The 26947-nt window shown below is 35.9% G+C and overlaps 1 protein-coding gene across 3 annotated transcripts in view; it reads left to right on the top strand.

Moving 5' to 3' along the window:
• The window catches only part of CFAP47 (cilia and flagella associated protein 47), a 275466-nt gene that overhangs the window by 181049 nt on the left and 67470 nt on the right, over positions 1–26947 (top strand). For 2 of the 3 annotated variants that reach the window (XM_027689061.1, XM_027689062.1), the window contains exons 52-55: positions 6031–6206; positions 8486–8593; positions 11879–11990; positions 18898–19002. In XM_027689061.1, coding sequence (XP_027544862.1) covers positions 6031–6206; positions 8486–8593; positions 11879–11990; positions 18898–19002 — 501 coding nt within the window. Of the gene's footprint in view, positions 1–6030; positions 6207–8485; positions 8594–11878; positions 11991–18897; positions 19003–22851; positions 23009–26947 lie in introns of all 3 variants that reach the window. The other variant, XM_027689060.1, reaches the window with a different exon arrangement.

Genomic DNA, 26947 nt, shown 5'->3' with positions numbered 1-26947 from the left:
TACATTTCTAACTTAGAAATGTTGCACTTTCTAGTGCTTTTATTGAGTGACACTAACCTTGAGTATTTTGTTCTGGTGTGGTGGATGCGACAGTCTCTGAAGGAGATAAGACATTCTGAAAAAAAAAGGAAATGTCTATTTGAGAGATGCAGCCTGGATTTACATCATCCCAAATAGTCTTATTGCCCAAGGACTGTAAATATATCTATTGATTTGATTCAAACTCTGTTTTCCATCATTGGCACCTCATATATTATGTGCATGTATCTGCCCAGCAAAGTGACCCGTAAGAATGATGAATAGGAGCTGTACTGAAATCTGTCACTTGCTGAGTCATGCTTTCCAAAAATGTTGATGACAAACTAGATGTAAATGATTTTCCTGTAAAATCCTCTGAAGATTAATTTGGTCTTTTGTTACATTAATTCAGTGGCAGATATCAGAAGCAGCCCAGCTTTCTGCAGCCCAGAAAGCCAAGCATATCCTGGGCTGCATCCAATGCAGTGTGGGCTGCAGGTTGAGGGAGGTGATTCTGCCCCTTTACTCTACTCTGATGAGACCCCATCTGGAGTGCTGCATCCAGCTCTGGGGTCCCCCACACAAGGAAGGACACTGACCTGGTGGAGTGAGTCCAGAAGAGGCCACTAAGATGATTAGAAGGATGGAGCACCTCTCCTGTGAGAAAAGGTTGAGAGAACTGGGATTGTTCTGCCTGGAAAAGAGAAGGCTTTGGGGTGACCTAATTGTGACCTTCCAGTATATGAAGGGAGCCTACGAGAAAGATGGAGAGAGACTTTCTACAGGAACCTGGAGTGACAGGACAAGGCAGAATGGCTTCAGTCTGAAAGAGAGTAGATTTAGATTAGATATCAGGAGGAAGTTCTTTGCTGTGAGTGTGGTGAGGCACTGATATGGGTTTGCCAGAGTAGTTGTGGATGCTCTGTGTCTGCAAGTTTTCAAGGCCAGGTTAGATGGAGCTCTGAGCAGTCTGGTGAAGTGGAAGATGACCCTGCTCATGGCAGGGGTTTGGAACTAGATGATCTTCAAGGTCTCTTCCAACCCAAACCATTCTGTGATCCTGTGATCTTCCCATTGATTCTCATAATGGACAAGATTAGCTTACTCATATTTTTTTTAGTAGGCCTCTCTAAGCCAATTCAGCTTTGATAAGCCAGGTTACCATATGTGGTGGCTTAGACAACTGAGCTGATCCCTGAAAGTTCCAACTTTCTGTATAGAGGTTGGCAAAAAGTAGCTGTAATTGATAATTTCTTCTTCTAACAGTGCTGGATCTGAAAAAGAAATCTGTCTGTGGTCTCAGGAGGGTGAAGAGTTATTGAGCTTCAGCCTCTGTGGTCTCAGGGGTTTTTTGATTTCAAATTCAAATAAATATTCATTAAGATGTAAGCATAGTTATTACTTTCTCAGTTGTGGGAATTTGGGATATTAATTTTACTTTGAGTCAGTCTGTATCCCCTTGTCAGGTATATTTTTAATAGTTATCTTAATATAACTTTGTCTTAGAATTCAGCTCATCTTTGATACAACTTCTGTCTATATTTGCATGGAAGTCCGTATATGTGCATATTATTTAGTTCATTAGCTTTTCCTATATGTGTTAAAAATTATTGCCATATCAGTTTGGTATAGGTTCTTCAATGTTCATGTTTTCTTTTGGTGGAGCTGAGGACACCATAGATAGCTTCAGTCACAGAGTATGATGCTTTTTCAGTCCCCTCCTTTACTCCCATTTCAGAAAAATGTTTTTTGCAATCATCTCTTGCAAACATTGTTTTCCCAGTTTGTTTGCGTGGTACAATGTCTGGTCCCCATTAAGAGGTTAACAGCATAGTAATTTTCAGTCAGTGGGCTTAGAATTATTGTAATAACTTATGAAATAATCATCTCTATATTCTGTTTTAGGGCATTATTACTTAGGCACTAATGCACATTTCAACTAAAAGAAATTCAATTTGGTCTGATTTTTCTATGTAAATTTATATGTAAATTTAAGCCTGAAACTCATTGCCCTATTAGCCTCTGATATTAAATATCCTGTGCACATTTTTTCCTTCTAGTTAGTTTCCTGTACTGCAATAATAATAAGAATAGATTCCTTACTAAGCAAGTTTTACAAATATGTAATTTGCTTAAGGTGTTTAGTCCTAGATTTCAAGCAGTTCAATTTACTGTTCTGATAGACTTCACTGTTGATGAACACTGTTGGTGCCCTTTTGAAAGCTGATATTTTTGTAAGGCAAAATATACCAAGTAAAACGGGTAAATAAAGTATTGAAATAATGGCATTGCTGAGGTTCTCTGTCCTCATAACCGTGCCTAGAAAGGAAAGGGCTATCTTGCCAATTAATTTACTTCACACAGAAGATAAAAAAAGAAAAAGGAGCTTGTACAGTGAGGGAGGTGGTCCACTTCACAGAGATCTCCTCCATTGACTTAGGAGTGATGAGGAAGCTTGAAGGACTCACCCCTCAAGAAATAGGAGGTTGAGACTTCCATGTGTCTGAATGATCAAGGTGGGAAAGGCCCAGCTGAGTGTGGATGCGTGTGCCTGGATTAGAAGTGTGTGTGGAGAGAAGTGAGGAGGTGAGGTGTGTCTTGGAGGCACGTTGCATCAATCAGTTCAAGAGCCAATACTGATTTCTAAAAGTGTTTTGACCAAACTGGACTGAGTTATGTTCAACATGGCCCTGAAACTCTGTCATCAACTCTGCTGTTCAACTCACCTGAGCCTCTTTTGTTCCAAGAAACAGAAATGAGTAATGATGAGAATAAACCAGGAGGCTCTATCTTAACTCCTACTACCGACATATAGACACACTGATGGTTGAAAGCTCTGATCATTTTGAGAGAAGAGAGAAGGCCAAGATCTTTTTTCAGTAATATTGCCACCAAACCAAGTTCAGTCTTTGAGGTAGCAACATTCCTGCTTGTCATCAGGTGAGGCACAGAGAAAAGAGGCACTTGTCACTGTTAGAAGAACAGTGATTTGGTCAACAACTTACAAAGGGAAAAATTTCTGTTGCATTATCTCACCAGGCCTATAAAAATAACTTCCTTGGTGTATAACCTGAGTTGAAATGAAAATTTGCTTCTATAGCAATAGTCTGGCAAACTAGGAAGCAAATACAGATGCTTTCACCTCCAGGTCTATGGATTGAAAAAGCTACAAACAATGTGAAATTAATTTAATCACCTTAATGAAACTGTATTTTAATTGAAAACAACTCCTGTAAAGCATAAGAACTGTAGTTAGTCTCTTAGACTCTTTGGCCAGGTAGTGCTTTTATTGACACCTGCTGATGGTTAGAATAGGATTATTACTGAAGTTGGAACACAGAGATTTGTTATGCGCAGTCATTGTACAATGTGCCCATCTTCCTATAAATTACCTTGTTGAACTTAGAAGAGATTAGTTGACAGTTTGGTGTGGTGTACACTAACAAAATGTAAAATTGCATGTTATGGACTTAAATAATGAAGGTATGGTTGCTCAAGGAAGATTATAGAGGAAGGAATGATGAGAAAATCTTTGTTATAGACTATGTCAGGAAAATATTTCAGAAAACACGTATAATATCACAAGTGATCAGTTGTTGATTTTGAAACAAAGTCTGCTTTACGGAGTATTACACCTATGCATAGACTTAGACTATTAGTGTAGGATGAAGTGTAAGCAGTCAATTGTTTTTTCAAGAATAAGTGTTATCTGACATTTATGTTTCATTTTATTTTACCTCATGTGAGATTATTTCAAATTACCTGCACTAGACAAGAAGTAGGGTACTGAAAGTTGTAAAGGAATAATAATGTGACATGTTGCACAAAAGTGCTCTATCTTGGGCACTGGAAATCTTGTTACAAGAAACAGTTTAAGAAAAGAAATTAATTCTCTTCTTTTTTCAACTTTCACATTTTTCCTCTGTCAAATGTTTATAAAACCCACAACACTGAAACGTGGAACTAAATTAATGAATATAAATGTGTTCAGAACTTGCCTATGATGTTACTCCTTGTCATTCTTTCTGATAAAATGGTACTTTCAAGAAAAATAATGCTCTTAGCAATTGCATGGGTGTTTTTTTATTTATTCTAGTACTATGCCTTCATAAAAATCCATTAAGGCCTAGAAATCTAAAATATATATATAAATTCTACTGATAAATATACATGTACTCTTATTGCCATCCATGAAATAGCAGATCTTTGAAATCTCTATGGCAATTCCAGTGAAATTCCAGGGAAGTACATAATCTTAGGCATTCCTTTATACTGTCAAGAGAACACTGTTTTACATTTTGCAAACACTGGTGATATAAAATTTCCTTTGTGTACAAGATTACAAAGATTTCTTTGATAGTTACTGCTTTTTCCCTAAATCAGCTGCCCAATATTTCCTTTTTACTGTAAAAGTATTTCTTCAACACAGCATGTAGATGTTTTACTATAAAATTGTTATGAAGCTTTTAGCAATAAAATGGTAGATAGATTTAGAAACTTGTTTACACCAGTAAAAACTATTAATCTGAGCTTTAAAATATTTTATGGCAAATTTAAATCCCATTTTACTGATGCAAGGCACTTAAATGATTTAAATTGTTGGTATAATCTTGCCATCTGTAGAACATTAAATGTGTTTTATGTATGTTCCAGTAGTCATTGTCTATAAATGTAAATATATAGAAATTTACCAAATCGTAGGCAGGCTTAAAGCAGTGTAAGGCAGCTCCGTGTGGGGTCATAAAAGTATTTCATATTCATTTTTTTATTGTATTATTATTTTTAATAGATATTTTATCTTACAATTTGAATTATTTACCTTTTACAAAGCAGTATGTAGAAAAATTGTACTGTGAGAAACAAACCACAATATGTTAAAAAAAACCCCAAACTCATGCATTTTGAAATCAGCTGCTTGGTTAGAGCAAAAGAAAGAGATCAAAATAGGGATAGACAGAAATATAGGTACAGAGAAATAAATACATATCTTTCTTTTTGTATTTTGTGTATTTTCTATAGATGAATATATATGAACAAAACATATGTATATCTGTACATGTGAAGAGAGCTGTAGGTATGCCTCCTGGATTATCACAGTATTCTTCATTAATATATTCCATCTGGCCTGTTTAAAGTGTTTTGTTTTGTAAAGTTTATTGATATTTACACACTCAGGGTACATAAAATGAATTTACACTATTTTTAACCTTACAGTGAATAAGGGGGCCACTGGAACCCTGCTGAAATGTAGGAGCTGTGCAGAGTGAGCTGCTCCTGCCCAATTCCTGCTCATATTAAAGGTGTTCCACATGTAAAGTGGAACCTGATTTATCTAATCAGGCCATACTTTGGCTCCCTTTTATTATAGTAATTGGGATTTTATATGCATCTTTAGTAGTATCCATGTTTTCCAGATGGTCGAGGAAAGATGGCCCTTTCCTGAAGTGTTCATACACTTTAAACAAAGATATGGAGATCACCAGTGAGGGAAAGGGCCTAACAGAATGAGAGAAGGAATATTTATTGTGGTGGCGTTATTTTAATGTCAAGTGTTATGAAGTAACATATAAATTAAGAGGAACAGATCCTGCAGAATTCAGCCTGAATCGTTTGCCAGCTTGCAAAGTGGACATTTTCAATTGTCTGTGCTTGGCTGTTGGGAGACAGCTTGGAGTTTTTACCTGGTTGGGATCACAGCAGATGTATTTTTGCAAGCCTTGGCCATGTCCTGGAAGGTGTAGTAGCTTGTTAGAACGGAGACTAACCAAGAAGACTTAAACTTTTCCTTGTTTATGGAATTAAAGAGTTTACAATTTGAAGGTTGTCTGAAATGTTTCTTGCTGCAACTTGTCTTTTTTTGGGTTACTTCAGACATCAGACAAAGGCACAGCCTGGATTTGCATAAATGCAAATGATGATTAAGCATCTTACACTTGTTTGTGAAATATCTTTTACATGTAATGGCTCATAATTAATTTTGGGTGTTTTGTTTTTTATTTTTTTTATTTCTAGGATTCTGTTGGAATTAATATTCCCATCACTAATCCTACAGATGAAAGGCTTGAGATCACTGTGGTGCTGGACAATCCAGGCCTTCATGGCCCAAATGCTTTTCCTCTTATGCCCAAACAAACGTATTTGTATCACCTGGAGTTTTCCCCAGTTTCTCTTGGCCTTTCCTATGGAAGGTGGGTTGTGAAGTTTTGATATTTGTGGTTATGACTGTTTTACTAATAAATAGCTACTTTCACTGAAACCTCAGTCACTTGATGCGGATATTGCCCTAAAAAACCCCACGAAAGGTAATAAATAGAATTAAGAAAATTTCCAACTTTAAATATATTGTATCCCAAACAACACTTTTCCTCTGAAGGGAGATACATTATCAATAGGCAGTGGAATAACACTTGTTATTCTACTTCACTAGAATTTAATGAACAATGTTTTAGAAACTTAGCCCCCTCTGAAAATTTCAGATGAATTGCTAGTTTTGTAAGTTTGTAAGTTCTGTAAAGGGAATAACAAAATTTCTTTTTTTTTTCTGAGAAGGAATGAAATTATAACAACATAACTAAAACCTGATGAAGAAAGCTATAACAGTCTTCACTTAAATCCATTTGCCTTCATAATCTTCCATTAATTAACAATGATATACTAAATAAATATGGAGAGGTTTTAAATTACAAATTTTTCATCACATTAAAAATCCCAGTGAAAGCATGCAGGTATGATAATTAGCAATATAAAGACAGATGACCTCTTGGTCTTAGTTTCAGCCAAACCAGTTCAGCAAGTAATTGAACAGTGCAGAATTGCAATGCTTATTTTCTTGGAGTTTGATTACCAAAGCAATATTTAATTGAAGGGCTCACTGAAAAACAATTCCCTGTTTTTCAATTATCTCAATTGACTGGCAAAAATATGGGCATGGAGAAGAGGGTGGGGTAGTGATTTAAGAGGAGGGCAGAGACAGATGACCAGAGTTGAAAGTCTCAATATTTACAAAGTCAAAATCCATTCAGAGTTTTATTCTATTTGCTTGTATTGATTTTTCCAAAGATCAGAATAATGGCAGGTGCCACTGAGCCTTATAGCTTTCATGCAATACTGTTTTATAAAAATGAGTACTATTACCACTCTAGTATCTTTTTTTTTCTGTGAGAATTTATAGAAATTATGCATTCTGATGCTGAAGATGAGAATAGACCTCATTTTCCTTCATACCAGATAATATTTCTGGTATTTTTCAAGTGCAAAACTTCCAGAGAATAAAATAAAGATTTTGTTTTAACTGGCAAAACTTTGGGCTCAGCTGAGTGGTAGGCTGGGCCTCAGAGATGAGATGTGCAGAGATGAGATGAAGCACACCCGGACATACTCAGTACAGTTATGCAGTATTGTTCTAGAAAAGTGTCTAATAGCTCCTTTAAATTGCAATAGCTCCCAAGTTCTCCAGTTGCAGCTGGACAGAGATACTTCCACATTACATCCACACTACTGCCTGGTGTTTCTGAAGCCATGCTCTATTTCCTTTGCTATGTTAGCAGCTGGGAAGAACTGTTTGAAAAGTGATTGTGGCTGGTGTACCACTTCAAATAGTTCATTCTTTCCTAAGCTCTTTTATGCTTTACTTTAAAAGCTCTGTTGGCACGGAGGATTGTCTGGAACAATAAAGTCATGGAATATACATAGTTATCTATCATTTAGAAAAACAAATCCTTAATAGGTCATGGTTTTGCACAGTGCATTTCTTGTAAGTTCTTATATGCTTCCAGTGCTTTGTTTTAATGTGATAATAACTCTGCTACTCAAAAAAACCCCAAGAAATAGAAAAGTAATTCTGCAGTAGGAAAGAACTGGTTTAGAATGTCTGTCACAAAAATATATTGCTGTACATATCTGACCTAGCAGCAAGCAATTTTCAGTCATGACAACTTTTCATTGTACATCAAAACCATATATTGAATATTCCCTTGATGCATATCCCTTTGTCATGCTGATAGAAATGTATCTATATCTATTCCTCAGTTTTCGTCACTAAATTTGAAAAGGTTTTCCTTTTTAAAATTAGTGTATAGTATTTCTATTACTTTGCTCTTTAGGTTGAAAATGGCTAAGAAGAAAATTCTGTGACACTGAAATGAAATTAAAGCTTACTCTTTTAAGTTGCAATTTGTTGTCATTTTGATAAAAGAAAACAAACAACAAACCCTAAGCAACAAACAACTTTTAATGCTAGAATTTAGGAAAGATTAAGAAGAGATTTTGTTGCATCAGTAATTCTAAATATTATTAGTTTTGGTAGCTGAATCCAGATATCAGCAAAAAGTGTTAGGGGAAATGTGGGAGCTAATTAGAGAATTCACTGTGTTGAATTCATTAGGTTTTTCCTGAATTTTAATCTGTATGTGTTTTTAATTGTCTGAACAAAAACTGTGTCATATTAAGCTTATGTATCTGTGTTTAGTGTCGTCTTCCAGTCCGATGTGGTTGGAGAGTTTTGGTATGCGCTGAGGTTGATTGTAGAGAAGGCATCCCCAACCAGTCTACCTGAAATAAAATGTGAGCTTGGAAAGTAAGTATGTAGTTCATAATGCTGGACTGGGTCACTGTTTTTAAGCATCATGGAAAACATATGAAGAGTGTACATCAGAAAGTCAGAATAGTGCTCTGTATGTACTGTAGTAATTTGCAGATGATTTTCCTAGATAGATGTGTAGGTAGGTAAAATTTTCCTTGCAGAAAAACAATTGGAATGAAATTGTAGTCTATACGTAAACTTCCTCTGAAGTCTTTATATAGGCATCACTCTGAAAATACTGCAGAATGTAATCATCAAGATCCATAATACAGAGTTCTGTAGGTTTGCTTTATTTTCTGTTTCTTTTCATCTTTCTGTACTGGGAGAATATTGACAATCCTGCTCTACAAATGCTTCTATGGAAGTTAGCAATTTTTTTAACCTCTCAAGAAATGGCAAAACAACTTCTGACCTGCAGGTCCTGGGAATAGACATGGTTGGAACAATGAAAAAGTTAAGAAAATGAGCTACTTAGAGAAATGAACCCAATTATTGCAATCCTTCAACAAAATTTCAATTTGCATTTTGACAGCAGAATGCTCAGTTCTGACTTTAAAGACAGAAACCAAAACTTTTAGGATAAGACTTTCAAGAATGTCAGAATTTCAGTAGTGCTCTTCCTCCTATTACCTCCACTTACTAGTAGGTTCTGTGGACACACTGCTCTTCTGAATGCTAAATTCCCCTTCTGTATGTCTTATCTTTGACTAAATCTGTAGTTAAAATACTTTAAAGACTGAGCAAAAACTCTGTTAGGACCACAGCATGAAATTTTACCTGATTTAATTTTTGTAAGTGAATATATTCAGCTGTTCAAATATAATGCACAGGCTAGGGATAACTGACAATGTTTTTGTTACTATGTTCTAAAGAGAAGAGGTTGTGCTATTTCCTGGTTTTTACTTTAAAATTCTGGGCTGGAGTAAAAGCCACAGTTTTTTTCTACTATGTAGGCTGATGCTATTAGGAGTTAGATATTACTTTTCATTCAGACAACCTGGCATTCATAATTTTCTCTGGCATGCACTACCTGTGAACTACATTCACAAATGGTCTGGCTGAGAATAGAAAGTCATCCCTTCCTACTGCAAGTAAATCATATGTTGGAAAAGATAAGCTCTATTAACTACAACTCTTGACTGTCAAAACTCTGATCTCAAACTCCTTAAATCCCATGTTTTATTTTTTCAAATGAGATTTCTTTTTGCCTTACAAGTACACGCACGTTGAAATTCCAATGTGTGAATCTGTTTCTATTGTGTGAACAACGTAATGTCATCAGCACTTTTCTTGAAGTGCAAAGTGTGGTAGAATGGGAATCGGTGATGGCATTGAGGTTAAAGTTAAATTACTGAGAATTGCTTTGCCTGCTGAAAAGGTGAGACAGTCAAGTGAATTGGCTGCATTAATGTATGGTGAATATGTAAAGACAATGCAGGTAGACATTTATGTTTTGTCTGTTTAAGAAAGGTATCAATTTGTTTTGTTTCAAATGGTGTACCTCCTCGCTAGGTACCCAGAGATGGGAACTGTAAATGTCATCAAATGTTTGAAGCATTTCTGGTTGGTGAAGATTTGTACTTCTTTAGGAGACTAACTTCCATTCTACCACCTTTTCCTTGAATGCAGAAGAAGCATTAGCATATGTCATATCCTTCTAAGAATAATGTTTTTCGTCGTGTGCTAGCTGAATTCTTTTTTTAATTGATCTGAAAATTTAAAGAATTTATGCCTTTTCAAGGACATCTTGAACATCACCTGGAACTGAATTAGGAGCCAAGAACCCATGGGTACACAGAATCAGTTTCTAACCAATTCTTGAAAGAAAAAAGAAAAAAATTCCAACAGTTTCTTTTAATACTTCAGATTCCTTAAAATTCTGGGATTATCACAGTCAGATCCACTTTTTGTTTCTGTCAAGGCAGATTTAACACATTGTTTAGCATATGTTTCTAAGCAGGGAAACCTTCTCCCTGATATTCTTCATTTTCATTTATCCAACCTGCCATGGGCTCCACAGTGGAGTCATTGAAGGTGGATCAGTTGAGTAATGTTCACAGTGGTCTTGAATTTACTGCCATGTGGAACAACTTTTTCCAGCATAACCACGATAGTCAATCTGTGTGGGGTGGCAGGTGCTCTTAATGGATTTTGATCGCTTGAAGAACCTTTAACCTGAAATTTGAGATATTCCAACCTAGTTTTCCCTTTGACAAAGTATTACATATGAAAGACACCAGACAAAAAACCAATAATGGATAGAGATGGTAAATGTGACAAATGGGAATTATCAAGTCAATTTGAAGTTCTTTTGTGAAAGTTTCCTGGTATTTCTCCACTCTCTGCTGTGGAGATCTCAGTGATACAGTGCTTTGACAGTTAGTCAGAAACAAGTCTGCTACTGCTGGGGATTTATGTCACTGCATATGTTGGAAGGAGCCCACCTGTGCACAGGTTGGGCACAGGATTTGAAGTTACAGCATAAAGCTTGACTTAAATATCTCCTGAATGTTGCTTTTTATGTTTTCTTTTTCCTTACTGATTTAGCTGTGATTAATCAACTCATTTTTTCCAGAGAATAAATATGTGGAGTAATCTGGCAGTTGACCTGCCACAGCTTCGACTAGTGGGAATATCCATTAGGTAGATAAATTACAGCAAAACCAATATATGTATCTCATTTTTCAAACTTTTCTCATTTACTGTTTTCACTGATTCACCTTGAATCTCTTTTCTCTGTCCCTTGGTGTTTTAACAAGGATGTGATTTATGGTCATATAAGTTTGTTAAAGGCAGAAAAGTATTGAGAGTCTTATGAATTATTATTAAAATTGTGCTCCCTACCCTATTGAAAGTATCTCATGTTTATTCTTTAATTAGAAAATAAAATAAATAGAGGACCAGTTAATTTAAACAGAACACTTATGCAATCAGCATGCTCCAATCTTTGTTCTGGGAGAGTCACAATACTCATTAAAATATATAATCTACATGTGTAACATAATGATTCTATGATTATGCTGTAATGAACAACACAGAAATGGTACAAAATGAAATGTTAAATGAATTTAGAATTTATTGTTATTAATAATGATTATTAATATTAATTAATGTTATTAAATGTGTCCACACTAGTGGGAGATTAGTAATGCAAAAAAACAAGTCTTATTCTTAAAATTACTAATTTTTCAAGAAATAAAAAGAACTATGAATAATGAAATGCAATGGATGAAGCTTTGTAATTAATTGTCATTGTGTATATGTGGGTTTTTTTTCCAGGTGGGCTCGTGTATACATACCTCTTTTTAATTCTACTCAACAACCTCTGGAGCTAGAAATTTTTAACAGCAATCCTGGGAATTTTTCAATTGAGGGTGACACAGGACACTCTGTAAGTAAAATTTCTGTGCTTTCACAAAAGTTATAGAAGAGAGCCTTCTTTTCAAAACAAATCAAATTGTGTATTGTACTGTGGGTTCAGAATATACAATCCTTTAGACATTATACATATTTATTCTAGAGATTTTATAGCTTAAAGATAAAAATAATTAAACTTGAAAGGCAACTTGAGCTGAAGTACAGATGTTTTTTCCCCTGGAATACTTTGTCAAATGATTTTGAACAGGACTGAAGTGTAGGTTGCAAATAATTCAGGAGATATTAGAAGAAGAAGAAGAAGTTGTAAACAAAACAACTGATTAGAAGCTTCACAACTATCTAAGAATCAACAGGATAACTAGATAAATATTTAGATTAGTAGATGAAATGTCAATGGAAGAATATAAGAATATCTCATAGTCATGGCAGTTATAAGTGACTTGCAGGGCCTATGAATAATAATTTGATCAATATAGCCACAAATAAGCTTCAAGCAAATATGTAGAATAATTTCATTCTCTGATATCACAGTTACTCTGAGAATGATTTCTATTGAGGAAATCTTCACCCTCTTACTGTTATGTACACTGCTTTTTCCTTCTCCGTTACAGAAGTTTCTCTATCTTGCTGCATAGCATTGATGTCCTTTCCAGGGCTAGGAGTTGTATAGATTGGCTCAGATTTCATATTTTCATTGAGATTGGCTAGAGTTCTAGGTGGGTGGGGTTCAGAAAAATATTTGTTATTGACCATTGATTGCTAGTTAATAGTACAGGCCCTATAAAGATGTCTTTGGATGTTAACAATTAATTCTATGAAATATGTCTCCTTTTACTGTTGGGGAGATGAGAAAAGGGAGGACAGATGCACGGAAACTCTGGGTTAGGAGAACTTCTGTCATGAATGAGTGGTGTCGAGTGCATCTGTCACAACCTCAGATTAGGATGTGAATTTGGAACTTTTAACATGAAAAAAAAAAAAAGGAAGAAACCTGTTATGGACAGGAGAAAAATGGCAGTTGCACCTTTTCTAGACATGAAAAAGGTAGTACAGGGAAGACATACACCAGAGATGGTTTGTCCCTTCCAACCCAAACTATTCTATGATTTAATGAGTCTATTTCTGCAAACTGGTATGGGGGTCAGAGAGAGAGGGGAGAAATATTGTAGTAAGATCCTAAAATAAAGCTGAGAAGATACAGAATGGATTGTATAGAGAAAAAAGAGGAATGCCGTAAAGCGATAATGTGCAGTTTTGGCTTTCAGAAGCTAAACAGCTTTCAGCCTTACATATGTCAGTACAACCAGACCAGATGTTCTTAAAAGGGACTGTGAAGATAGCAGCTAAAGGAGATCACACTTATTTACTGAACTGTCATATATATTGCAACATAAGATTCCATTAAATTAAAAGTATAAAACATGAAGTGTTCATTTTAGTCTTTTATGTCATGCATATTATCACATCTTCATACACTGTGTTAAATCTCGACAAGTGCTAATAATTTCATCAATTGGTATTTGAGTAGGACCTAAGAAACACAATGGATGCAAACCATATTAATTGTCTGGGAGTATTATATATGGCACAGAAGTGAATAAGATTTAATTATAGTGACTTTTGGCTGCTGCAGATTGTTTATTACCTTGTGCAGGATGTTAAAAACAATAATCTTCTCCTTTCGTCTTTCTTAATTTATCACCAGAGATTCACAGATCACCAAAAATGTATTTCATTGTTTAGAAAAAGACACATTCATCACTAACTGAAGTAGTTTTCTTTCTTTTCTTTTTAATAAAATCCTCAGTCTTGTATATAATTTATGGATTGAATTCTGAAATGTTCTTTGTTAATGACGGTTCTTCCAGTTAAAGGGTAGCTTTGGTGAATTTGCTATATGCGTCTACCTAATATTTATTTCATGTATCATGATCTGGAGATCATCTAATCCAGCTCCCCCTGCTAAAGCGGGTTCACCTAGAGCAGGATACACAGGATCTTGTCCAGGCAGTTTTTGAATATTTCCAGAGATGGAGACTCCACAGTTTCTCTGGGCAGCCTGTCACAGTGTTCGGTTACCCTCACACTAAAGAAACTTTTCCTCATATTCAGATGGAACTTCCTGTGCCTATTGTCCCTTGTCCTGTCATTGACAGCACTGGAAAGAGTTTGACCCCATCCTCTTGACATTCCCCCTTAAGATACTTATATACATTGATGAGATCCTCTCTCAGTTGTCTCTGCTCCAGACTGAACAGGGCCAGCTCAGTCTCTCCTCATGAGACAGATGCTCCAGACCCCTCATCATCTTTGTAGCCTCCTCTGAACTGTCTTTGGCAGTTCCTTGTCTTTCTTGAGCTGCCAGAACTGGACATGGCACTCTGGATGTGAATTTGATTCTCCTGAACATGTTGCATCCTAGATTTAGTCCATCCACACAACAGTGCATTCCAACTTCCAGAAGATTGCTCCTTGTTCTTGTAAACCATAACCCGTGTTTCGGGTATTAGTTTACATTAATGTCTGTTTCAAAGCCTTTTTTGTGTGTGGAACTAGTTTTTCATTTTAATTATTCAAGTTTCTGCTCTCCTTAGAGCAAATAATGGTTTCTTGTCAGCAGAAAGATTCTGATTTGTGCAATCCTTAGATTAAATGCAACAATAAAGAGCAAGTTTTTAGAACAATAGATTGAAGGTTGGATTGTCCAATTTAACATAGATAATATTTGAAGACAGTAGAGTCGGGTGAGTAATTTTAATATTTCATATAACTTTCTGTACTTATTTTTATGTCATCTAAGATGTCTTGAATATAGTGGCCTGTCAGTCAGAAAATGTCTCAAATGAACTTTATCAGTCACTGAGTTATGTTATATAAGTCAGATTCAACAGTGCTGTCAAACAAAATTTTTTCCTCCCTAGAGATATTTGCCTAAAATTAATAACCAAAATTTTTACTAATATTTCAGAATTTAAACAAATTCAAATATATATGTCATACTTCCCTGTGTGGAGAATTTTGTTCCAGTTTCAGTTTGGAACAGAAGGCATTACTGAAATACCACAAGGGATTATTTTCTATAGATCTAATTCAACTTCAAGTACTGACATCATTAATAATGGGCTTTCCTGAGGTCCAGTTGGATTAGGCTCAAGTATTACTGAACTTCAAGGTGCATAAGGAAGTCACAATGAAATTCGAAGGCTTTAAATCTCTTGTCAGCTCTATGTAAATTAGAAGCAGCTGCATGAACCTCTTTGTAAGCTGCTAATAATGAGAAGAGTATGCTTTTCTTGTTAGCGGCTTTGCAATTGTATCCTAAAACAGCTTTAAATGGAATAGATCATCTTGGTTTTCTTTCAAGAATTTGGTAAAAGCTTTCAAGGATTCTCTTTTAATGTAATTTGGGTTTTCATATATTTTTTCCTTTTATGTGTGTGGTTTTGTTTTTTTTTAAACAAGCTATACCTAATTTTTGTTTCACTTCTTGTCAACCTTAAACTAACTTAATAACTTCATAAATGCTGTCAAATAATCTAAAGTTGGAATAAAAATGAACTCACATAAGTGTACTGTAGAACTCCTAGCTTGTTTTTCATTAGCATATTGGGCATTATGAGTTTCTGGGGGAACAGTCATTGGAATGTTAAGTTTTGTGGTTTGTCCTGACAGCAGTTTTCTTTGTTTTTAGTTAAGAAGGACTCATGTTCAGCATTAAATGGCTGAAAATTCTTAATCGTCAATCATGCTATGTTTCCCAATTTAATACTTTTCCTTCTTGTAAACACATGGAAATATTTCAAATGTGTGTGTATTAGATTGATACACACATATATATTTATGATGTACCAAAAAGTCTTACAAATGGGATCATCTTTATTGCCAAAAAGAAGCATACTTTCACTATAATTCTTCAGTTTGCTATTCTCCTGGCTTATAACCATCCTAAACCTTTTTCATGAAGCTTTGTTCCATCCTGATTGACTTTGAAACACAATTTTTATTGAGGAAAAATAACAAAGAAGGGCTGTCAGAGAGGGGTACAATCTCTGTGTGCAAGCTTTAGCATTTTCTTAATGGCCATGAGTATTGTTTTGTACAGAGTAGAGAACAAACCTTTAGATTTAGTGAAAAATTTACCTTCTTTTGTCAATTTATAACAAGAATAATGTATTTGTAGTTAGTCAGTCTTCTTCAGACTTGGTTTCTGTATTTGAACAGTTATATCTGAGATCTTATGAAGAGCAATGATGCCAGTTTTTTTTCACATGAGTATCTTGGAATCACTTGTTTGTGTAAACAAAATAAAAGGCAGGGGTTTTGGTAACTTCAGCATATTTTATTGAATGATAGTGAAAAGTATGACCTTCTTAAAATATGTTGTTTAGCATGATTTCTTAATTCTAGTTTTAAAAGCAATTTATTCTTGGGCTTTCAGTAGAAAGTAAGTTATCTTTTTACCCAGCTTATTTCAAAACAAATTACTTTTTGGATTCAGAAAACATCATCTGTATAATACCAAAAAAAAGAAAGTTAAAACCACATCTATAGTATAAAAGATAAAAATCCTTTCTGCTTTCAGAGCAGGCAGTCTGCTGGATTATCATAACTCCATGTTGATTATTTAGATTCATTGTGGCAGTGCATTTTCTGTGTAATGATAATATGTCAAGTAATGCTTATTGAAAATCGAACTCCTGTCTGTTTTCATCTTTATGGAAGACTTATTATTCAAAAAAATTCATATCTCTTAGTGAAATTGATCGAAATTTAAAAATCTTAACTGTAATTTAATTATGTGTTCTTATTCTGTGACAACCTGTCTTTACCTGCTTTTTCATTTTTTTCAAAAGTATTTGGAAGGGAGTTCTTTTTCTACCACGATTCTTTCTCCATTTGTAAGTCTTCATTTGATAAACGGGTCTGGCTACAGTAGGAACTGGACTGCAAATGAAAGTAAAAAATTCTCAAAAAAGGTCTCTGCATACTGAGCATGCCCAGGAACTGACTGAGAAATGAGCTGTTCAGGCTCATTTTACATGATGAACAGCTAAATGAACTCTGGGCAGGGGGAGAGGTGGGGATGGAGGTGGTTTGTGGGAGATGACTCTCCCTCAGGTCTGTTATTCTGGGTAGTACAGAATCTTGCAAAGTTGACAAATATGGGATGGTGGCAGTTGAGTGCTTGTGGCAAATGCACTTTCAAGTTATCAGTCACCTGTGGGATACATGGGACTGTGGAGTGGGGGGATGCAGGAGTGAGCCCAGAGTGCAAGAGACCCACCTGCTTATCCTTCCACAAGTGTCTCTTGTTACAAAGTGGGAATTGTAAAAAATTGTAAAATTTAAATTGGAAAGTTTGAAAAAATACAATAAACCCCTTCATCAATAGACAAGACAGTCAATATGTTCAATTAACTGTTATGGCAGTATTCTGGTGTATTATTTTAAAACTTGCACCCCAAAAGAGAAAAATAACATTTCACGTTTTGTGTGTTAGTTGAACACATATGAGCTCTGTCTTCTCTTCTGCTCACTATATCTCCCACTGACATCAGTAGGAATATCTGCTCAAGGCACACCATCATCCCAGTCCCTAATTGTGCTGGTACCCTACAGACACATCCAGAAGATGACTGGCAAGACCCTGCCAGCGTCCAGCTCTGAGATGGCAGGGAAAGCTGTGGGGCAGTGAGGAAAAGCAACCTAAGCCTCATTAGGGGTCTGTTCTGCTAGTGAACACCTTTGTCCTTGCTTTACCCTCTGGAGCCTCCAGTTTGTCCTCAGCATCGTGGTCGTGGCCAGTGGTCCCAGTGCCGCATGGGGCCGCCATCCCTGTTCCTGTCAGGATCCTTGTGTCTCTGAAACTTGAGGTGGCATAAGCTCAAACGCCATATCAGGGCACAGGCAGTCAAACTTTTGAGGTGGGAAGAGGTTGCAGGGCTTGTTGCTGCAGTCAGGCATTTTGCAACCATTAAATGTAGTAAAAAAAAAAAAAAGTGGTTTTAATGACTCCTGTTCACTGCCTCTTAGTGGCCTGTTCTTCCAAGGCTGACATTTCCTTTATAAAAGGGCTTGTCAGTGCCAGCTGTTGTAGGGTGTTGTTTTGACCTTTATTAGTTGTAAATTATTTTAATTTTATAAAATACATCTTAAGTGTTCATAATGCAAATTACCTTTTCATCTCTTCTTACATGCAAACATTATTTAAACATGTATGATACGGAAAGCCTAGTACCTTTTTTAAATTAAAGAAATGGATACTGTAATTGTGTATTCAGTGATTCTAGCTGATCACTCTCTCAATGTATTGGCATTTTTGTTATTCATAATTCTATTCTTTCACTCCTTATCTGGTTCTTAAAATATTTATGACCCCACTGTAGTCAGCTACTTTGCTTTTCCCTGTACAATTGAGTCTCAAGTATACTTCAGGTGAAGAGAAGACTAGCAACCGTATTTACAATGCTAGTTTAGATAAAGGTATGCAGAAGCCAGACAAAGCACTAGTTTATTAAAACCCACCCTGCATTTCCTGTATAAGCCACTTTGTGTCTGTGGCGGTCAGTGTGATAACCTTTCAGTGTCATCAGTACGATCAGACACCAAAGTCCTGTTTGAAGGGTATTTGTGAGCTGCTGTTCCTGTCCTTGGAGCAATCTATAACACTAGATCTGTAGTTCCAGGGGAGTGAACGTGCAGTGACTGCCACTAGGGTGGTTGACTGCAATACACTTGCTGCCTTAGCAGCCTGTGCTCGGTGAGAGGGGAGAATGCATCAGGTAGAACACATTAATCACATAAACATCAACACTGTTGATACTAAGCACAAAACAGAAACAGAGACAAAAAAAATGATTTCTGCTCCCTTCCACTCCCTACCTCACCTTTTGTCTTGTTTCTTTCTTGTGTTTGTACAGCTGACTATTGCTCCTCATTCCATCATTCAACTGCCCGTGCAATTCTATCCGTCTGCCGTTGGAAAACGCAATCACCAGGCAAGAATAATCTTCAAGTCTGCAAAGGTATAATAATATGTTTGCTGCCCACAACACTTGGGATTCAGATTATTATTTTTAATAGACAAGTAAGTAAGGGTTTCAGCCTGTAGGTCAAGTTGAAGTTTAATGGCTGGATGCATAATGAAAGAGCAAACGCAAAAATGTTAAAAATTATCATTTGTTTTAACCTTAGTTTTACACAGAAATTATTCTGTTAACAGTATTAAAATGAGGCATAATGGCCTAGGAGCTATAACAGGTAATGAATAATTTTAGCTTGCTCAGTAATTAGTTCTGCTGTTTTTAACACCAGAAGACTGGCATTTCTTAGCATTGGCACTGCTGAAATTAAATTTCTTGCTGTTTTTCCCAACCCCAAGCAAAATTAAATTCTTACATTTTTTTATCTGATCTGACTTTTGGAAGGTCACACACTTGAAAAAGTGAATTCTTCCTTTCATTTTGTTTGAAAATGGTTTTTACTTTGAACACCTTAGAATTGTTGACTTTTTTTTCCCTCTGTGAATTTTCCTAATTTTAAATGAGAAACAGGTAAATAAAGAAACATGAGTCATCAACATGACCTACTAGCTGATTTTAAATTACATCTGGAATCAAAAAGAAAAACTGATAATATGATGTAAATGATAATATTTCATATGAGCTGTCGTTAAATGAAGCATTTGCTTTCTGTGCAATTTCCTCTCTGTATTTTTTTTGGACTTTCAGATATCCTAATAGATTGCTGACCTGTGAATTATTCCAGGTGAATGCTACCAGGAGTTTTCAGTAGTGTTTTAAGTAACACTTCAAAAGGAAATATTCTTTTATATGAAGAAAACAAATAGTGAAGGAAGTGATATGGCAATTTTTTTTCCTGATAAAGTATATTGAACAGACAGGTTATTTGCAGGTGATGTTAGCACAGCATTTATTTTCAGAATCTCTCTTAAATATTTATTAAGGATAAAAACAAGGAGACAGCAATTTTCATATGAATATTATATATCCAAGGTCAGTTCAAGAGGACAGAATGTCCTTATCTTCTCTGGAACTGGATGATACGCAGGAATATTATCTATTAAAAAAAAAAGAAACTTCACCAATTAGAAAAGAAATAAGACAATGCAAAACTTAATTTAAACCATTCAGAAACAAATTGAGTCCTACCACCACAATCTTGTCACCCAGTATATCTCCTTTCAAGTAATGACCAGTCTCCAGGTTTTTATCTCTAGTGAACTTAAGCCAGTATCCCATCCTTCCAGCTGATTTGTCCAGACCCCCTTTAACTGTTTCAATCCGTTGGTATAACCAATAGCTCTTTGTATACCTCAATCTTTAGAATTTTGTAAATTTTGATTCATTTTCACTGCTCAGTCCTTACTAAGTTAATCCCAAACTATTTTGGTTTGCTAATTGTTGTACTGGTAGCTGACAGTGAATATTTGCATAACTGCATAACTGCCTTTTTTAATGAAGACTTGAAGAATGTTGTCGTCAGCGGTGGATGCCTTAAACAATTTTTAACGTAACCCCTGCCACTACAAAATTGATTTCCTTTCCTTGATTTCTTTGATTAAATATATCTGAGTGGGCACTTACACCATCTGATAGCTGAACCTGTCTAATGTCAGGTCAGTAAATAACAGTACTTAGAGGATACACCTTAACTATTTCTGACTGTGTGTCTTTGTGAAAAGCTCTTCATACACCTTCAAACCAGAATCAAATGAAGCAGATTATAGACAGAGAAGCTTCTCTGTCTCTGTGTCTCTCAGTTCAATGAGGTGAACAAGAGTTTAGCTCTGATCATTGTAAAAACATGAAATTAAATTTGTTAGGACAGCACAACTGAAAGATCAGCTTGAACATAACCCACACCCAGAGTCCTAATATATCTGTATTATCCTATTCTTTTATCACATCCAGGTGTAATGTAGAACATTTAACAGTAGTAAGTAATATTAGGAAGAAACTGAGCCCAATATTAGATCCTATCTTGTATTATTTTCCTTAGGAATCCATTTTTTTACATTTTTTCCTCTTGATTTCTTTCCCTGAGCATACATGATCTTGAGCTCCATCACAAAGTAAGTCAGTGAGGAACAGTAACTGCAGGTCAGGCAAGGCAGGCCTGTCCTATAGTCTCTGTAATTTTTTGGTTGCCTGCCTTGTTTTATTTTCCAGACGGATGCCTTATTTTGTTTGTCTCTTTCTTTAGCTGCTCAGTTCAACACAGTCTCAATGAGTTCTTGTAAGGGTGCTCAGCACTTGAAACAATGTGGTTCAAAATGTCTCTTCTTGTTAAACCCCAAAATTTGTAGAAACTACACTCCCTAGTATCTCTAGACCATAGGCCTGAGCCTTCAGCAGTAAAGCTCAAATTTGATCTTTACAGCTCACCTGCACAAAATATAAGGGTGTGCTCCCCTTCCATCCCTGCACTGCACCTCAAGGTAAAATTACTTCCTCTGAAAAAGGTGGTTCACATCACACGTATTTACAGGGGGGCTGGAAAGTGTTCTTAGACTAACATTGCCTTGTAACTCAGGAGTTTTGAAAAAGAAAAACCAAACATTTTTTCTGTTACTGTGTCTGTAAGCAAACATGAAGTATCAGTAACAAGCCAGTGTAGACCACTGTAGCCTTTTACCAAACAATTGCCACCAGTAAGATTAAAATGTCTTCATTTCTTGTTGGAGTGAGTATTTCTCCATAAAATGATAACTTTGTTAGCATACAATTTTACTGTCGAAAGCTATTTTCTGAAGGCATATAATGTGCCATTTTATTTATCCCTGTTTATGCTGAGAAGTCTCAATATATTAGGTACCTCTTACTATAAATATTTTCAGATTTGTTGTCAGATTTTTTGAACCCTATTACTAACTTTCCTTTTTTTTTCAGACAGACTATGCAGAAGTAAATGCAATATTTTGGATAATGAAAATAGTGTTTTGTTTACTGTATTATTTTCTATTTTCTTTGTATTGCATACCTTTCTGAGTCATAATGAACAAAACAGATCAAAAGGTCATTTTGAGCAGTTTGTAATAAGCCTCAGATTTTAGTCGATATTGTTATTATTTAAAGACGGCAACACAAATGAACAAATTAAAAATTTTCCTTAAACTAATGATAATATTTTTATATTTGCCATTCACTTTTCCTGCTTATTCACATTTAAAGTTTCCATGAGGAGTGGCACTATCGACATCACTCTTTATAACCTTAAAATGTGGGGCAGGTGACTCTTTACCTTCATACTGAACACAAAAGATTAAAATTAACACAACAGTTACGTTTATTTTCCTCTTTTTTCTGCTCTGTGGTGATACTGTATATCTACTAGTTCTTTCCAATATTCTTGATTTTTCTGTGTATAAAGGTTAATGTTCTTTATTATCTTTGGAGTAACACTTTTAGCTTTTTGTGTGATTCTACTGCTGACCCATAAAAGAATTATTTTCTTACTTCCTTTGTCTTCTGGAGAGAACTTCTCACTTCATCTACCTTCAGGTTCTAATATATGTGCTTTGAGTTGCCCTTTTGCAACCACCTACACTTTTCCATTCACTATACTGGAAGCTCTGAGTAGCTGGATGGAAGACAAATAGTACATGCTCAAAGTAGGACTGAAGTTAAATGCAAAAAAAGGAGATGTGAACATCTCCCAGAATGGAGCTATTGATTTCCAGGAAGCAATACTTGGAGTAACATAACAGCTTGAAGGAAGAAGAAAGAAAGAGTTAAACAACAGCTGATTTATAGCAGAGACATAGAATACTAGGAGAAAGAAGTAGGCAAAATGGTTTAAAATGTACAGATCTGATTCATCAAATATAAAACAGTGGCATGTTTCATTTACAGTTTCAAGAGTGGATATTTTTACTTTTGGGAACTGGTCTTCCTCCTCAGCTGATGGAAGCAACTTCCATAAGTGCCTGCGTTGGCCAGTGTTCTTCTGCCATTGTATCCTTCGAAAACCCGACTCCTGAAAATGTGGTGGCGGATGTCATGCTGACAGGTACAGGGGTTTGGAATTCTGTTTGGGGTGGAGGAAGGAACTTAAGCTCCTTGGGTTGTGTTACAGTGTGTAAGGGATGGGATTAAATTTGCCTCATTCCATTTTCTTACAATAGAGGCCTTGTGTGTCATTCACATCCACTTTGAAAAGCTCTGTAGACTGGGCTGTGGGAGTGAAGGAAGAACACAAACCTTTAACAAGTGTTCACAGTAGACCTCAGGTCATACAGCCTCATGTGTACTTGCACCTGGTTGTTGACTGTGGACTGCATTGTAACATTTAGGCAACAGGAGGCTCCTGGAACGTGTCTTCGTAGCTGCATGTCTAAGCCAACTAGCTAATGTTTTGTTTTGCTTTTGTTCCTCTGTTACCTTCAAATATTTTACATTATATGGTCAGATTGTAAATAACTAATGAAGTTAGTAAAGGCAAAACACTTCAGGGTTTTTTTTCTGGTTGACCATCTAAGGAAGTATGTTTCAGCAATATTTTCAAACATACTTCAATATAAGTTCCACAGTTCTCAAAAGTTGACAAGTCCCTGTCCATACTCAGATTTCACAAATGCTGTAAGAACTCAAGTTTTAAATCCCACATTCTCCTTGATGACTGAAATTTACTCAGTGAAGGAGGAAATTTCTCTTTGAGTGAAGCAGAGGGCTTTAGAAAGTTCTCTGAATCTCCTCCTAGTCCAACATAGATTGTAGCATCAGAAAACAGGTGCCAAAACATTTTCTGGCATCTACATATAACAAAAATTGAAGATAAACCTTCCAATTGGCTATGTGCTGTTACTGCTAAAGTAACTGAGGTCCAAGCAACATGACAAGTCCCTGATGCTTTGCACTGTTGTAACTTAATATAAAGCCCTATGGCCTGTTCCTAACAATGGAAATAATGTATTCCCTGTACTACACTTGGATGAGGTGAAAGGAAGGCCAAAGCCCATCAGATGTGAAGTCTAACATGACAAGTGTAGGCTCACAAGAAGATGTTCTAAAGCTATGCTAATTGCATAGGAAAGCTTAGGGGAAATACATATAGGTCCATTCATGGATAGTGGGGAATCAACTCGTTACAGATAATGCAGAAAAGTCTGACATGCTTAACAGTTTGGAAGTTTTTTTGCCTCTCTGCAATCAAAACTTGCTCCCAAAGCAGCATGTATTGACTTACTTTGAAAGGGAAATGGGCAGCTCATAGGGAAGCAACAGGCTGTGGACTTAAAGCAGCTGTATGCTTTCAGATCCACAAATCCAGATAAAACTCACAGAGTAATAAAACAGTTGACCAGTGTGATTGTGAAGCTGTGGTTTTCTATGAAAATTGATGCTGATCAGGACATGTTTCTGTTGACTGGGAAAAGGCTATGTAGTTTTCTTCTTTGAAAGCTGATACAAGGAAGACTGAAGTAGTAGTAGGATGATCAACCTCACCTGAGCCCCTGGTGGGATCATTGGACACGTCCTTTTGCAATCTGTGTAGCCCATGAATTGCACATTCCCTTGCAACCCATTTCCAAGCACAGGAAGGTCAAGAAGATAATCAACTGTAGTCAAATGGGTTTGTTAAGTGCAAATGATTGACTAATGTCATTGCCTTCTGTATGGAAATGAGTGATTATGCAAATAAGGGAGGAGCAGTGAATGTAATGTGCTATGATTTAGTAAGACTTTTGTCACTGTTTCCTGTCACATTCTTGTTTGGAAGCTGTGGAAGTCTAGGCTTGATGAACAGACTGCTGAGTGGATTGAAAACGTGGCTGAACTATTGGTCTAAAATGATAGTGATCAACAGCTTGACATTCGACTGCTCGCTGGTGACGATTGTTGTACCCCAGGGGTCAACATTGGGGCCCATATTATTCCAGACCTTTTTTAATGACATGGATGATGACAGAGAGTGCAATGTAAATTAGGGTAAAGGACTGACATGATGAATGGTCAAGCTCCAGTCCAGAGGTACCATGATAAATTGTTCATCAACTCATCATCCCTGGAACAGCTGAAGATGGAGTAAACTTTTAGGTTATAGTAATGCAATTTTCTGCTCAAATTTTAACCCTTAGCATTTTCCCCTCTCACTCCATCTGCCCTTTGTGCTTTTCTTAGGCCAGACACTGTGAATTAGAAGTGCTGTGAATTGCTAGTTGTGCAACTCTCCTATTTGATCAGGGAATAACTGATTATATAATCTTTTGAATTGTAGGTGTGTATTACATGTATAGTATAAAGATTCCCACTGCATCTCATGGGCTGCTTTATTCTAGTGTAGAGTGCAAGCTGGTATTCTGATTTGTACAACAAGAGCAATTAAGAGAAGCAAACTGCTTTGCTTATTGAGAATAAATCTGGTGCCAGATAGCACAGTTTAGTGCTCCAATACTGCTAAGTATTATTTGTAAAAAAGCCAATCCAATGTGCTATTCACAAAATAATGGAGAAGAACCATCTAGTTTATCCCTGAAGCAGCTTTGTCAGAAATTATTTATGGAGCTTAAATATTGCATCTAAAGCCTAGTAGATTATGAAGTTCTGATAAATATTTGTTGAAACTGCATTGTTTAATTGTTTTGGTGAAAACAGTCATCTTTCTAACTACAGAGCATTAACTTGTCCCAGAGAGTTGTTCAGGAATAGAGACAGAGACAGGGAGCTGGCTTAGACAGTGAAAGACTGATGACTGTTTTTATGCATCAGAAGTTTTCAGTCTTCATTTTTCTTTGCACATCAGTAGACCTACCATGATGATGATCTAATGTTTCTGTGGTCTGTGAATTTATGAAAAGTTTTCCTTGAAAAAAATAGATTTTGTACAATGATCTTTATGAAAGTGAAATCATACCTGTCCTTTATAAACTGTCTTGAATTTGTTAATCAGATTGATTATAATGTTAGTATTCTAATCCAATTGCTCTTGGTGACCTATACATCATGTTTGATTGGTTTTAATCACAATAAGATAGTTGAGTTATGCATTCAAGCTGTCTTTGGATATCATTGTGCATGCCAGGATTTGCTTTCTGTAGGAATACTGACTATAATACTTATTTCCTTCTTTCCAGAAGAAAAGAAATCTAGTCTTATAAGCAAAGTCATGGATGCACAAGTTCAGCCAGTATTCCTGGCCCTTACATATCCTGGGAAGTAATTTCTGCAATGACTGATATATTTATTGAGAACTTTCCTGTTTTGAGGACAAAGTTTACCAGAAAGGAAGAAAATAGTATTTAAAATATACTAACTTCACTATATCATAGCAGTACAGATATGTTATTCCAGTGGACAGTAAAAACTAATTAACTGAATTTTTTTTCAACATTAAGGATGAATTAGCTATCCCACAGTCTAATGGGTCTCGTAAGAAAGTTGTCCTAGTATGAATATGTTACTTCTAGTCTTTTCCTATCAAGAACTAAACTTTACTAGTTCTGAACTTGCTTTTCCACAAATTTCTCATTTTCTTTCTCTGTTTATTTTGCTTGTATCAGTTTGTTAGCAAGAATATTATTTCAACATCATTTACAATCCTACATTATGAAGAAGACCAGATCTCTTATCCGTGTTGTGATGATCTACTCTTTATATGAATGTGTTTTTATATGAAGAGCCTATTTTTGTCCTAGGAGCTCTTTTAGCAGTGCAAGAACACACTTAGCAATGTACAAGCTAGTTAGGAATCACAGTAATATTAATTCGGACAGAACAATAGTGGTCTTCAAACTAAATTAATTAAACACAAATATTTTAGTCTGAAATATAGTCTTAATTTATTCTTTAAAGAATGGCAACCTCTTTATTCTTAAGACCCATGAGATTTCTTTTCCTGAAGAATGTTGATCCAAAGAGTAGAAATGGCCCTGTCAGCAGCTAACTCAAATTCACAGGAAACAAGAAGCTTTTAAATCCATCTCTGAGCACAGCTCTTAAAACTGTAGGG

Source organism: Neopelma chrysocephalum, unplaced genomic scaffold, assembly GCF_003984885.1.
Source record: "Neopelma chrysocephalum unplaced genomic scaffold, ASM398488v2 Primary Assembly neopelma1_76, whole genome shotgun sequence".
Classification (NCBI taxonomy): Eukaryota; Metazoa; Chordata; class Aves; order Passeriformes; family Pipridae; genus Neopelma; species Neopelma chrysocephalum.
The sequence above is the reverse complement of the archived record's forward strand: the minus strand, read 5'-3'. Positions and strand labels throughout refer to the sequence as shown.